Below are 15,590 nucleotides of genomic sequence, written 5' to 3'. Positions count from 1 at the left end.
ATAATCAAGAAATATGTATGTTATAAGGCCAAGGAACTACGACCTCTTCAGTACACCATACTTATTATACTCAAGACATTTGTATGTTATAAGGCCAAGCAACTACGACCTCTTCAGTACACCATACTTATTATACTCAAGACATATGTATGTTATCAGGCCAAGCAACTACGACCTCTTCAGTACACCATATTTATCATAATCAAGACATTTGTATGTTATAAGGCCAAGCAACTACGACGCCTTCAGTACACCATATTTATCATAATCAAGACATTTGTATGTTATAAGGCCAAGCAACTACGACCTCTTCAGTACACCATATTTATCATAATCAAGACATTTGTATGTTATAAGGCCAAGCAACTACGACCTCTTCAGTACACCATATTTATCATAATCAAGACATTTGTATGTTATAAGGCCAAGCAACTACGACCTCTTCAGTACACCATATTTTTCATAATCAAGACATATGTATGTTATAAGGCCAAGGAACTACGACCTCTTCAGTACACCATACTTATTATACTCAAGACATTTGTATGTTATAAGGCCAAGGAACTACGAACTCTTCAGTACACCATATTTATAATAATTAAGAAATATGTATGTTATAAGGCCAGGCAACTACGAACTCTCCAGTACACCATACTTATCATAATCACGATATACTAAAGTTACATGGCCAATCAATTACAACCTCTTCAGTACATCATATTTTTCATTATCACGATACATATATATTACACGGTCAAGCAACTACGACATCTTCAGTGCAACATACTTAACATATTCAATATATAATATATATTGTATGAAAGTTAGAGGGCCAAGTAATAACGACTTCTATAGAAACCCCTACTTATCATAGTAAAGATTTATAATATCTGTCATGTGTTTTCGTTCCGGATCGAAAAATCCGTCCCGAGGGCACCTGCGTTGCCAGGTAACGAGGCTTGCCGAGTTACCGGCTAAGCAGCGTGTCCGAGGGTCGGATTTTTCGATCCGAAACGGACACACATGATAGATATTTTTCTAGCATACCTTGAATTACACCTTTTTGTGAAAAATGCATAGAAAAGCGCAGTTTTGTAAATTTCACCAAAAAGCACGTGCGATGATGTGAGCTGACGTCATGACGCGCATTAATATTTATTCACTGCATACGTCAAGAAGTTCCTTCAGTATCACGTCTTTTAAGGGTTATTTTGTTTTGTTTTGAAGGTGTGTTTTTGTAAAGTTAATAGTTATGGAACTCATCTATTGAAATCTCATAATAATGATTACATTAAATGTAAAATTAAAGAAATGAAAAGTATTACGTCACAGCGCGTGACTCATCTGGCATGGGGGATGCCAGATGGAGTTTTCCAGCACGGCTGAATTCACCGGAAATGCCTATCCGATGTGCTAGAAATATTTATATTACAAGGCCACGTAATTACGACCTCTTCGGTACACTATATTTATCATAATCAAGATATATTTTTATTACAAGGCCACGTAATTACGACCTCTTCGGTACACCATATTTATCATAGTCAAGATATATTTATATAACAAGGCCACGTAATTACGACCTCTTCGGTACACCATATTTATCATAATCAAGATATATTTATATTACAAGGCCACGTAATTACGACCTCTTCGGTACACCATATTTATCATAGTCAAGATATATTTATATTACAAGGCCACGTAATTACGACCTCTTCGGTACACCATATTTATCATAATCAAGACATATGTATGTTATAAGGCCACGTAATTACGACCTCTTCAGTACATCATACTGATTACAATAAAGAATTACTTATCCTACATAGCCATAAAATAACGACCTCTTCAGTATACCATACTTATTATAATATATATATATGAATGACACAGGGCCAAGCGATTATGACCTCTTCAGTACACCACTCTTATCATTATCATCTTACGAGTCTATTAAAGGCCATAAAGTCAGGACCTCTTCCGCTCACCATACTTATCATAATGACGAGACATGCATGACACAGGGTCAAACAATGACGAGACTTCCAGTACACCGTACTAATCATTATCATGACCGTGTCTGATAAAGGGCCATACAATTACGACCATATCTGTACACCATAGTTATTCTAATCTAATCACGAACTATGTTTATTACGGGGCCATAAAATTACGACATCTTAAAGGCCGAGTTCCAGCCTTCTATAAGTGACCCCCAACCCCCAATCTGTGTTAAGTACACAATCTCTATTTATTGATCTTAATCTACTTGCCTTGATCCCTTTTCAGATCTCCGATCTGAGTATCCTGCTGTGCAGCCTTAGAAGGTTTATCATAGAAATGTACCCAAAATGGCCCTGAGCCAATACACGAATACACAGGAAATTGATTAACATGCCAAACATTTCTTAAACTAGGCCTTTAAGTACTCCTATGATACTATCGAAATTCGTCTGTTACAGGGCCTCCTTGTAATACAGCATAATTATTGAAATAATCGCATGACTTACACGAATATATGACTGCTTTCATATTTTCAACCATATTTTCAACAATTTCATGAAAAGTGGAATCATAGCAATACCTGAAAATAATTCCATGTAGAATTTAGAATTGCAGTGGGCGTATGAACAAATCCAACTTCTCCTTCATATAAGGCTCTGTCAAGTTGTCCGTACAGTGTGAGTAGTGTAAAGGGTTCATACTCGAGAAGCTCGCTTTGATCCAGGTACGGGCCTCCAATCTCGAATTCGGGATAACCTGTAACATACATTATGTAAGAAAAATCGAGCAATTCAGGTACGGGCCTCCGCTGTCGAATTCGGGATAACCTGTAACATACATTATGTAAAATAATCGGGCAATTCAGGTACAGGCCTCCGCTGTCGAATTCGGGATAACCTGTAGCACACATTATGTAAAAAATATATCAAATAATTCAGAGTCGGGCCTCCGATACTAAGTTTTGCATTTACAAGATTTGCATAATAAAACCTTTAGTAACGAACCTCTTATGTCGACACTGGCAAAAATTGAAAGTCATACACATTATGAATGGCCGATATTAACCTATTTGTCCTTGTGTTCAGGACTTTATTAAAGTTAACAACTTTATTAACGTCATCGTTGTTAATTTTCAAATCGTTTTCTTTGCTCTGGAACTTTCGCGGATACCCTTATTCTTATAGGCAATATTCTTAACAAGATTTGACCCCATTGTTTAAATGTACTTGTTTTATTCAAATATATGAACAATTAATAATATATGTCAGCTTTTAAATTTCACAACGGTCTGGTTAATGAAATTGTTAACAATAACAAAGTTCTGAACATACAGCACAATGTCATATATTTCACAATGAGACGGTAGTATTGAAACTGGGCAACATGATTGTTTATGGTATTCGTTCTACATAAATGTGTTTTATAGATGCCCGGTTAATTCAAATTATGTTGGTATTCTTTGAAAGGCGTTCATAGGTTAAAAAAATATAACAAGAGGGTCATGATGGCCCTATATCGATCACGTGAGTAAAACTAAAACGGACATTTCCTTCAGGGCAATAGCTCTAGGGTGACTACTGCGGTTTTATTACTTATCAAACTTGTTCGAGGTACAATGCACATAGACAATATGACTAAATTTGACGATTATTGGACAAATGCTTGTGAAATTATTGATCGGACAAGAGCATAATTTTAGGTAGTTTCTATAATTAAAGGGCAATAACTCTCAGGTGACTACAGTAATTTTGCTTGCTATCGATCCTTTTCGAGGTATTATGCCAATAATACTGAATATATTTGGTGATGATTGGACAAGTGCTTGTAAAGTAATTGATCGGACAAGATCTATTTTTAGTATTTTCTATAGTCAAAGAGCAATAACTCTGCGGTGACTACAGCATTTGAGCATATGTAATTATTCATCGGACAAGACCAAGTTTAGGTAATTTCTAAAATAATATGGTGATAACGCCTGCGCGACTAAATCGATATGGCTGATTATCAAAATTGTCAGACATTTTATGCCCATATATGTTTCGTGATGATGAGATTATAAGTATCTTCCATGGCCGAGAGTGTAAGATAGGTTCATTCCGACCCGAGCGTAGGGTGTTTTGCGGAAACAAGGTTTACCGAGTTTCCGCAAAACACCCTGCGCAAGGGTTGGGATGAACTTATCTTACACGAGCAGCTATGGTAGACGCTTTTTCTTCCACCTCAGTTAAACAACATTAAGTAAAAATGTAATGTTTTTGCTGGAACTCTTTTGTGCGTAGTGAAAATAAATGCGTATGGATATGTGATAATTCGTGGTTGTCATGGATATGCGCGAAGTCATTCAGATTATGTTAATAACGAAATCGGATTAGATAGTTCTGAGGAGAGTGAAGCATTATTTCTTGAAAGGTGTGTGAAAACCTTTTAATGGTGACATTTGAAGCGAGAAATAACAAGAGATGTTTGTCAAACCTTATGAGCGCAATGTTGTCAGGATTATATGGACAATTGAATAAAATATGCATGGACCGAAATGACAGCTGATTTGTCACTGACATTGCATGCCGTTGAGGCAGTTTTAAGATTATGACCATTCAAAGTGTGAGGATAGAGTGTGTTATGACCATGACCTTTGACTCTATGACCTCAGAATCCATAGGAGTAATCAGCTAGGCACCAAAAATTTCAAATGTCAAGTTTGAAGGCCATGGGTGCAAGCATTGTCAAGTTATCACACAGACAAGCTTTTTCTCTATCAAAGTCACTGTGACCTTGACCTTTGACCAGATGACCCCTAAAGGCATAAGGTCAGACGCAACCCCAAGTCAAGTTTGAGGGCCACGTGTGCAGGCATTGTCGAGTTATCACTCGGACAATCTTTTACCATTCAAGGTCACTGTGACCTTGAAATTGGCCCGATGACCCCCAAAAACAATAGGGGTCATATACTGGTCAGGCCCAACTTTTAAATCAATTTTGATGACCATAGGTCTAGGCATTGTTGAGTTATCACTCGGACAAGCTTTTAAATTCTTTTACAATTAAAGGTCACTGTGACCTTGACCTTTGACCCGATGGCTCCTTAAATCAATAGGGGTCATCTACTGGTCACGCCCTATCATTATTTCAAGTTTGATGACCATACGTCCAGAATTTGTTAAGTTATCACTCGGACAAGCTTCTGTCTACCAACGGACCGACCGACCTACCGACCGACCGACCGACCGACATGTGCAAAGCAATATACTCTCTTCTTCGAAGGGGGGGCATAATTAATAAGCTTTCTAAATATTGCACCAAGACAATGTTTCTATGATGCTACAGACAACAGTCTTCAAAAAGGGAGGTAATTACAATGTGATGACCATTAAAAAGGAGTTCCATACGGGCGTTTTATCTTTGCCCGTAGGCAATATAAGAATTTCGAGCATGGTTAAATTTTTGGATCTACTTATCTGAGGTGGGAGAAAAAGGCTTCTAAACTATTATTCAGGCAATACCTGCTATAGGTTATGTATATAATTAAAGGGCCATAGCTCTTGAGTGACTAAAGCGATGTGTCTGGTTATCAAACTTGTCCAAGCTATTATGCACATACACAAAATGTTGTCATGATTAGACAAGGGGTTCTAAAGTTATTGGGCGGACAACATACTGGACGCCGCACGCCCAAACGGTCGCCCACCTGAACGCCGTAGGTCAAACAATAATACGTCCCTTTTTTAAACGGGCGTATATACATATTATTTTTTTTAAAGAGTTACACCAGGCAATAACTCTTACACTATTACAGTTGGAGTTATATAACTTGTCACAAAACAACAAATTGTTACTGTAAATAGGATTTTCGACGTTTGACGGACGAAGATGGATGACGGACAATCATCCGATCAAAATAGCTCGCGCTAAAATCTTTATTCTCAGGTGTGATTAAACATTAGATATTTACATTAAGGCGCCGCCTTTGAAAACTGTTATTGCCCCTTCCACAGGAGCTTTGTTAAAGAAAGATAATATTGGAGAAGGGGGTAAAACAACTTTGAAATGACATGTTCCAAGTTTCAATGAATTCGAATTCTTACGATTTCTTTTTAAAAATAACTGAAGAGGAAATAATTTTGCAATTAAGTGACCCATAATTATAATTATTGCAAGATCAACAACTTCACATCACTATCCATTAATTTTCCTAGTTTCAATCAATTCCTTCAAGAAGTTTTAGAGGAAGCGACAGGAATTGCTTACTTTGGTAGATAACTTTGCAATTAAGTATCCTAGAGTTATAATTCTTGCAAGGTGCACAAATACCATCGGTATCTATATATGTTACAAGTTTCAGTGAAGGCCCAAAACGCGCGATATGGCTCATATGATAGTTTATGATCAAATGCAATTACGCCTCAAACTTTGAGCTTATTTATATCTTGCGATGAATTGTTGAAAAAAGTGAATTCTTTAGTTTTATATCTCAAATTAGTATTACTAAATCCATCAACTAAATCAACCGTTCATTTACACAGAAAAAAACACATTCAAGACGCATAATGTAGGTCGATGAATTTTGTTTCATTTTCAGGCATTATTATGTTTCATTTATTCGACTTTTTATTAATAAAACAAAAGAACACATATGACTTGTAGAAAAAATAAAATCATGAGCATTCAATTATGAATACATACGTGGCCACAACTTACCCAGTTAAAAAGTGCCAAAATATCGCTTATATTTTTCCATCAGTACACAAATCATATGCTTTTTATTTGCTTTGATCAATAAAGACAATTAAAGGCCTAGTTTAACGACTGTTTGGAATGACAATACCCTACTGTGCATCTCCTGCTAACTGCACTGGTGTCATAGTAGGGGCCATTTACCTGTGTATTTGTTTATTGGCTCAGTGCCATTCAGGGTCCATTTCCTTAATAAAACCTCGAAAGCTGCACAGCAGGTTTCTCCGATCAGAGATTTGATAAGACAATTATGAAATTAGATAAAGATAAATACATAGAAGTTGTGTACTATACACGATTTTTATGCTTTTTTTTTTTTTTTTTTTTGGGGGGGGGGGGGCTCACTTATAGAAGGATTAAACTAGGCCTTTAAGTGAAACAAGATATGATTATATGAATGCATATTTAAACTTTAACGGCATCATATATTTGAATATTTGACAATCATTTAATTAAAGCAAATGTGTATGAAACTTTTTGAATCACTCTTGCCTAAAACTAAAATACCTAAATTTACCTATAGAAAAGAACAAGAAGACGAAGAGACCTTGGAAGGCGTTGAATAGTGCAAAAAGATAGTGAAAGACAATCCTGGTGTCATTAACAGTCATGAAACCGAAACCCCACGTCATAAATTCAAATTCAAAAATTGTTTTTGCATCAACATATATTGTGCGCATTCCAAGCAATTATAATGTTTATCATAGCTGCTTCAACCACTGATTTAATAGTATACACAACGTGCATAAGTCCTCAACCAAATAACAATATTTATGCGAAAAACTACAGAAACAAGCTCAGTAGCAAAAAGTTTAAACATAAACCCAGTTTAATGGCACTGGGTAAACGCCAAAGACATAGAACCTAAAAACGAAAAATCACAAACAAGAAACATGGAAGAACAGCACAAAACTCCACAAACAGCACATTGCAAACCTAATATGTAATTTTTTGTTGATTAACACATATCATAGGACTTTGAAGGTTATAATACCTAAAAACCTTGTTGGTTTGGTACAGATGTACAGATGGCTTCTATCACACGTTCCAACAGGCGCAAAAGAGTTGTCCAGCGGGAAATACGCGGCACACGGACTTTCAACGTTCGTCTGGTTCACCCAAAGTTGATCAACTGTTTTGCTTGCAAAGTCTGAAATAGGTGTGACATTAGAATATTGGCATGGAAATGTAGAGAATATAAACCATACAAACGAATTTCAGCCAACGAAAGGTTTAACACCTTTGAATAAATTCATTCAAAATGTATAACATGACCTTTAAGTTTAAAATGAGTTACAATTCATGAATACGTTTTATACCACTGTTTGCAGAAACAAACCTGCACACTTTGAATTTCCATACGAAGATCTAAAATGTCATTTTTGCGAGCGATGGACGAAAACAAGATTGAAGTGACATTTAAAATCAATACATACACATGTATAACAAATATATTTTTGAGTGGTATGCCTTCCACAAAATAATAAGGAAAATAATAATAACAGATAAGAAGATTGTAACTGTGTTTTAATAGCTGAAAACGCACAAATATTAAATGACTGGTGGGTCCTTAAAGATTTACAGTGGTCAACATTAGGTAGAAATACCGTGTTTTCTGCATCTTCCTTCAAATTAAACACGGTATGCTTCATAAGAAACATGGTTTTAGATATTTATTCATCCTTTTCGGTAAATTAAAATAATTTCGACGTGCAGACCACTTACATTCATCTGTTCTTTCATAAAATGCAAACACTGCCATAATCATTCTGCGTTCAAAGTTGTTGAAGGCGATTGCCAATTTCCCGTTTTGGCTTTCACACGATGCGCGCGCCTCTTGGAACGGAAGTGGCTCTTTGAATATCTGGTAACACACTGGGACATATTGGTTTCCATACCAATTATCTTCACAGAAGCGTGCTGTAATGATAATGATAATGCTGCTGATAATAATAACTGTACTACTACTACTACTACTACTACTACTACTACTACTACTACCACTCAGTGGCGGAGGAATAATAATAATAATAATAATAATAATAATAATAATAATAATAATAATAATAGTTATAATAATAACAATGGATAGAAATAACAATGGATAGAAAGAATGGAAATTGAAAAACAGTGTAAATTGTTCATTTACTATTCATTACCATTAAGGAAAATGACTGTTAAAACACTTTAAATGTCATACTGTTTGCACTTTAATTTTGTATGCAATCTACCTTGACGCTGAAATTGTTAGCCCGAAGTAAACTTTAAATTTTTCGCATAATTATTTATTCACTCACGCGTGATCACTATTAAGCAAATGTAGTCTTTTAACGATAATTGTAAATTAACATTCATTCAAATGAATTTAGAGAAATTTGTTAAAAGCGAATGGGTCTCTAAAACAATCGTTTGTTGTCATTTGGTCGTTTAAAGAATATCATGTGAGTATATTGTTTTGTAGGCGTGTCTGTTATCTACAAATACATTGTCATCGTTATACTGTCTGTATTTCATTCAATTGTTCATTGTTGAGGAAATCAGACATAAAAAAATAAATCATTTTACCTAGAGATGACTGGAAGCACATATCTGTAAAATCTCAATCTAAGACATTTAACAATAATCAAGGATTAAATGAATTATCAAATACCTTTTTTAACAACGATTTCCACCGGATCTTTCATGCATATAAACGGAAGCGGTCTTGTGCAATCTGTTAGGGACACGTCAATCCTGCCGTTAAACTGAAAGTCGGGAGTTTCAACTATCTGGCTGGTACCGAGCACTGTCCGTCCACACGCACCTTGTGTAGGGTCCGGCTCGTTAGGTCCCCAATCCCAACTGATAAGAGAAGTGTGCAAGCTTCATTTAAGGTAGCCAGACATCAAACAATCTAGTAATCTGATACTTCCTTTCACCTTATTGTGAAGTGTTTATCTCTGATGATCCCATGAAAATTTGGTATGCTTTAAAGGGTGTTTCGTCCTGATAACCAGGCCATAAAGTTAATGATTAGAGGTACATTATACATAAAGGCAAACCAAGTTTTGTTTATGTTTAGAATAAAAACATAGTTAAGAATATTAGATCTAACTATCCTGCAACAAACAAAGGAACCCCCGAGAGAAACAACAAATTCCAAATGAGTGGCACTCTATGAAAAATATAGACACCAGAGTCTCCCTAGTCCATTTGAACCATTTTTATAAATCTCAGCTGTTCCACCGCAAAATGAGTTCAATTGAAACTTGTTTTCAAATTTGTTGGTCAATGGAATCACAAATAAAGCATCATTTTCTGATATCTAATGCGCAGGAAACTAGTACAAAGTATAAAACATGTTGTTTACACTTCGTGTTCTGTTGTCGGAACAGAGTATTAATAGGAAATTAGAAATAAATGGTAAGATCGGTGATCATATAAAATGTGTATTATTTTCGATCGGGAAGCCGAAAACCTATCCGTCCGGGCGCTAAATATGTTAACGATTTGTAATGTCCGAAACTGTTTGCATTTTGTCCCTTTATTTAAAGGAATCTTGGTCGTATACAGACCTATTTGGATTTTTTGCAGGTCTATAAAACTGAATTCATACATTATTTTCGATATTTTTCATAGTTTTGTTTTTGGAGAGCAAACTCTTTTCTAATAGTAATTAAATAATATTGGGTGACCAGTCATCCAAATATTTGTGGATCGAATGCTTAAGCATGAATTATTTGTTGTTTCCTGTTATTGGTTTGACACAACCTAGATACAGTAAAACACAATACTGCTTCCGTCCACACCTGACTGCAATGAGGTCAGAGTGGCCACGTTCCTAGTGAGAGGATGAAAAGTTAAAATTAATGACATTAGCCCATTTACTCACCTCGTGGAAAAAAACTTGCGAACGAATTGTGGACCGTAGTCATCCCACATCAGACGGCCCTCTTTGGACGTGTACATTCCGCTCCAAAATTCCGTCAGCTTATCTGAATAACATACATATTAGATGTACCAGCCATATCAGGGGGTGTTTTGTGTTTTCCGAATTTAAAGTGAGGGAAATGTGTGATGCGGAATGAAATGCGGTGTTGGAAGGGATTTTGGTGTTTCGGGAGGATATTTTCACGTGGTAAGTGAGTTATATAATTTTTCTCGCAATATAAATACACCTACCCAGAGGCCACACGTGTAAAGTTCCCTCAGTTCTTTAACCTATGTTTCTTCTGGCCTTAACAAAAAAAGTTATTGAATGTATAAGCTGAACAATTGCTTGTTTACAAAGTGAAAGTAGAAAATTGCTTGACTTGAAACTGTGTTTTTTGTCAAAGTGTACCATTCTTTTACCTATTTTAGCTATTTTTCATTGACGGTTTGCATATTTTTTTTTCTTTTCGACGGCTAGTACACTTACATGGGCACTATACGGCCGATTTTTGTATGTTTAAACACATTCAATTAAATTTTATGCATTTTTGTGTGATGCTGAATCAGAATACGCGTGCGTTAATAAAAGTGTAATTAAAATACGATCTGTAAGACAAGTTAATATTTATAAAATAAGGCAAAATGTTCGATATGGTTTCCTTTGCCCGTATATAGGGTCACCTACTTAGCCCGTAACTTATAATATTATACTTTAGGATGTTCGCAAGTCTTTTTTATCAGTGCCCTGATATCCAGTGCTCGAATTTTAAGTGCCCACCTCTGCCCTCAACTTTAAAATATTTAGAATATTATCTTCTTAAAGGAATACTATACAGGTCGATGCAAAATTATTTTCATTTTAATGCGTTAGCGTGTTAAACTCTAACACTTGACTTTAATGACCATAATACAAATATGAATATAAATTAGGTACAGATTAGTATTAGCCATGTTATGATGCTTTTAACTGGGGAATTTGTGGCAATGCAGATATTAAATAAAAATAACTACTCGAAAGGCTAATATTTTTTATATGTACCTTAATCATATGTTTTTTTATTCATATTTGTTTTCATTAAAGTCAATTGAATTAAACAAGAAACATTAAAATTTCATTTGCATCAATCTCTATTGTGCGCCTTTCAAGATTAAACATACTCACAGTTGTCAAACACGATATCTCCAACACGAGATATTGACTCGGTATTAGGTAAGAACACCTCAAAGTCATTTATCCTGTCCAACGATATCAAATTGGAGATGCTTCCAGAGCAATAGGCTTCGGCCTCACGCCAAGATTTCGGGGCGGTGTTGACCTGCAAAGATATATAATTCATTGGTTTATGACTGAGATCAAATTCATATACAACACGGATTGACCAAAGTCATGTATGTGTTCCAGTGATAGTTGTTTTGCTATATCACGCCTCCAACACAAATGACGCAATGCCATTGGTCCATTGATTCCTTTGCCCCGTATATCCCATATTGGGTCACCTACTAACCCTGTAACTTATAATACTGCCTCAGTATCTGGCCAAGATTTACCTGCTATGATAGACATATCACTATCTAGTTTAGTGTTCATCTCAACCTGTTTTGAATTAGAAAAGGGCTCTTAGAATTGTCAAAGTAGCGACAAAATGCCTAAAAGGTGCATTTACCATGGCATGTTTTACACAAATACACAAAGCAAAGGGGAAAATATTGCATATAAGCAAATTTCTTCTGGTTGAAAGAGTTGGATAAAAAAAGTATCCAACTCTTCTGGTAGGATCCAGATCGAGGCTGCTCGTCCTACGGAAAAACCCTCCACTGGCGTAAAACGCCATTTGACCAGAAGTTCACATTGTGTACAAATATGAAGGCACATGAATATATATGAAAGTATTATGTTTTTTACTTTGTTAAAAATGTATTACTTTTTGTCTTTCTGATATGAGGAATTTCAGAGGCTCATTTGGTGAAATTCAGGGTACGCCGCGCGTAGTGGTTACGACAAAGTAGGGTTATGACTTTAGCAGCAAATACTATAATAGTTTTCGACAACAAGATGTATTTTGGTAATCGAATATTCGAATATTTGTTTACAAGAATTACCGAATATTCGAACATCAATTTTGCCATTCGTTTGCATCCCTAATAAAAATGAAAATGTTTTTTTAAGATTGTGATGTTTGGAGTAATATACCCTACCTGTATACAAATTTTCCCCTGGGAGACTCTATCTGTCATCTCAGCCCAGCCATCTTCACAGACACGTTCTTGCCCGACATCACCAAGCCCTGAAAAGGCTGTAAATTCCATTGGAATCTTGATTACTTTAGTTCATTTGCAGTGTGACTAGTTAATTGACTTCATACAGGTACTAGTAAACTATTATTTTTTTTTAGATCGAATATAAGCTTTACTAAGCCAATGGTTTTCATGAACAATCCTTGGTATTTAGTTACAAGATTCTTACCACTAGACAATGGATCCCCTTCTTCATTATTGTCGTAGCTTTTCAAGGGTTATCAAATATATGAGCTCCAAATAAAGTCTGTTTTGAAACTGTTAAAGAATATATTGTCTATTCACGGTTCGATATCTTAGTGTAGATCGAGATGCTCCTAGTTTACCATCATATGGTGTTTTTATTGCACAGTTGATAAGATTCGCTGGAATATGCACATATGTCAAAAAAATTTAGCTCTCGTAGTAAAGTTATGACGGAAAAACTTCTGAAACAGGGTTACAGATATTATAAATTAAATTATATAACAACTTTCTCAAAATGTGTTTATGGTCATTATAATACTATATCTAGGTACGATAGTAGTCTTAAATCGCTGCTTGCTAACATTATTGCTCATCCCGATTTTAATGGTGATTTTATAAAGATAATTCGTAAAATTAAAAACATTTCCAGCAGCTGGTTGGGCAGATAGTCTCAATGAATTGCTTGCTGGGATCTTATTTAAGCCGTGGATATAATGGCAAGATTACTTGCCTTCTGGTTTTTGATGATGATTTCCTTATAAAAAAGAGTATGGCGTCCTAACATTACTAAGCTTTCAGTCCTTTGATTTTTTTCTTCAAAAATGCAGATATCTGGTTTCTTTAAAAAAGTTTTTTTTCATTCGTTTGGCCCGCTCTGAATGTTTCAGAGTGTGACGTCACTTTTTTAAAATTTTACTTAGTGAAGAATTTTTTTACAAATATAAATTGTATTCTTATTTTACAATAATGCTTTCATTATTTGTTACCAGATTTAGTAAATTGATGCTTTTCATTGTGGAACTCTTTGATCACACAGTTCTAAACCTTTTATTTGCTAAGGCAGACTGGGTGGATTTTTTTAAAGTTTCGAACAATAACTGCATCTTAATCATCATCATCATTGAAAAGTTTTGCGTTAGGTACTCTCAATTGTATTCCTTCGTCTGCAGAGTCGGATCTCTAAGCATAGAAATGCTTGGGCGTTACCTATTAGTTTATTATTTTCTGTTTTATTATTAAGTTTTCTCAAGTTAATGCACACCCTGATAAGATTTACCCCGTTTTTACTTTTTTCGGGATTGTTGAGATATGGGGTAGGTTGTGCACACAAACTAGTTTAAACCCGCAGTATATTTACATTTAACTGACCGTTCAAAGGCGGTACCTAACCATCCTTGATTGACATGAAGTGTGTTGTTTGTGGCGTTGTTTGCTGTTGTTTCATGTTTCCGGTTTGTGAGTGTTTGTTTTTGTGTTCTATATCTTTGGCGATGACCCTGTGCCATTAAACGGGGTTTATGTTTAAACTTTCGATTTCATCTGTACTTGTTTCTGTAGTTTTTCATAGAAATACTGGTTAGGCCATCATCTTAGCTGGCATTTGTGTTAAAAACATTAACAATATTCGAAATTTAATGTTCAGTTTGATTTCTGATAAGTAGTGTCACCTTAAGCTAAGCAGAGATATTGCGAAACACGATGTGTACGTGAACCTGTACGTGTAGCTACACATACATGTACACATACGTGGATGACGTAGTACACCAACAGTCGCCCATATGTGCACTTACCTGGATGACATAGTAAAAGTACACAAAAAGAAGCCCACACGTTCACTTACCTGGATGACGTAGTAAACATACAGAAGTACACACATTCGCATATCTGGTTGACGAAGAACACTAACAGTAGTCCACGTGTAAACATACCTGGATGACATAGTACTCAAACGGTAGTCGACGCGTGTACATACTTGGTTGATGTAGTACACAAACAGTAGCACACGCTTTTACATACCTGGATGAAGGAGTACACATACAGTAGCACACACATTCACATACCATGTTGACGTAGAACACAAACAGTAGTCCACGCGTACACATACCTAGATGACATAATACTCAAACGGTAGCCGACGCGTGTACATACCTGGATGACGGCGTGCACATACAGTAGCACACACATTCATATACCTGGTTGACGTAGAACGCAAATAGTAGTCCACGCGTAAACATACCTGAATGACGCAGTACACATACAGTAGCACATTTGTACACATACCTGAATGACGCAGTACACAAGCAGTACCCATGCGTAGACATACCTAGATGACGTAGTACACAAACAGTAGTCCATGCGTACACATACCTGTATGGCGTATTACTCAATCTTTAGCCGACACATGTACATGCCTGGTTGACATTATACACACACGGTTGCCTACACAAACACATACCTGGTTTGCGTAGCACACAATCGGTAAAGATCGCGTATAAATACCTATCTTTATGTAGTACAAAAACAGTAGCCCAAACGTATTTGTACCCGTACAAGTAGTCTGTCACAGCCGCTCTAATATTGATGTAAAATTAAAAATGTATAGTATACCCGTTTGTTCTAAACCACAGAAAAGAAGAACAGCAAGTAAGCGCCGCAGGCTCATATCTCTTCTGATGTTG

At 35.8% G+C, this 15,590-nt stretch overlaps 1 protein-coding gene across 1 annotated transcript in view; it reads right to left on the bottom strand.

Annotated features, from left to right (window-relative positions):
* The window catches only part of LOC128241063 (uncharacterized), a 35,763-nt gene extending 20,173 nt beyond the window's left edge, over positions 1-15,590 (bottom strand). Inside the window, exons 1-8 of the mRNA XM_052958046.1 lie at positions 15,520-15,590; positions 12,847-12,944; positions 11,813-11,966; positions 10,610-10,712; positions 9,389-9,579; positions 8,464-8,658; positions 7,733-7,888; positions 2,588-2,763 (exon numbers count right to left, since the gene is read on the bottom strand). Coding sequence (XP_052814006.1) covers positions 2,588-2,763; positions 7,733-7,888; positions 8,464-8,658; positions 9,389-9,579; positions 10,610-10,712; positions 11,813-11,966; positions 12,847-12,944; positions 15,520-15,574 — 1,128 coding nt within the window. The 5' untranslated portion in view covers positions 15,575-15,590. The remainder of the gene's footprint in view (positions 1-2,587; positions 2,764-7,732; positions 7,889-8,463; positions 8,659-9,388; positions 9,580-10,609; positions 10,713-11,812; positions 11,967-12,846; positions 12,945-15,519) is intronic.

The sequence above is a fragment of the Mya arenaria genome, chromosome 7 (assembly GCF_026914265.1).
Source record: "Mya arenaria isolate MELC-2E11 chromosome 7, ASM2691426v1".
NCBI classification, from domain to species: domain Eukaryota; kingdom Metazoa; phylum Mollusca; class Bivalvia; order Myida; family Myidae; genus Mya; species Mya arenaria.
The sequence above is the reverse complement of the archived record's forward strand: the minus strand, read 5'-3'. Positions and strand labels throughout refer to the sequence as shown.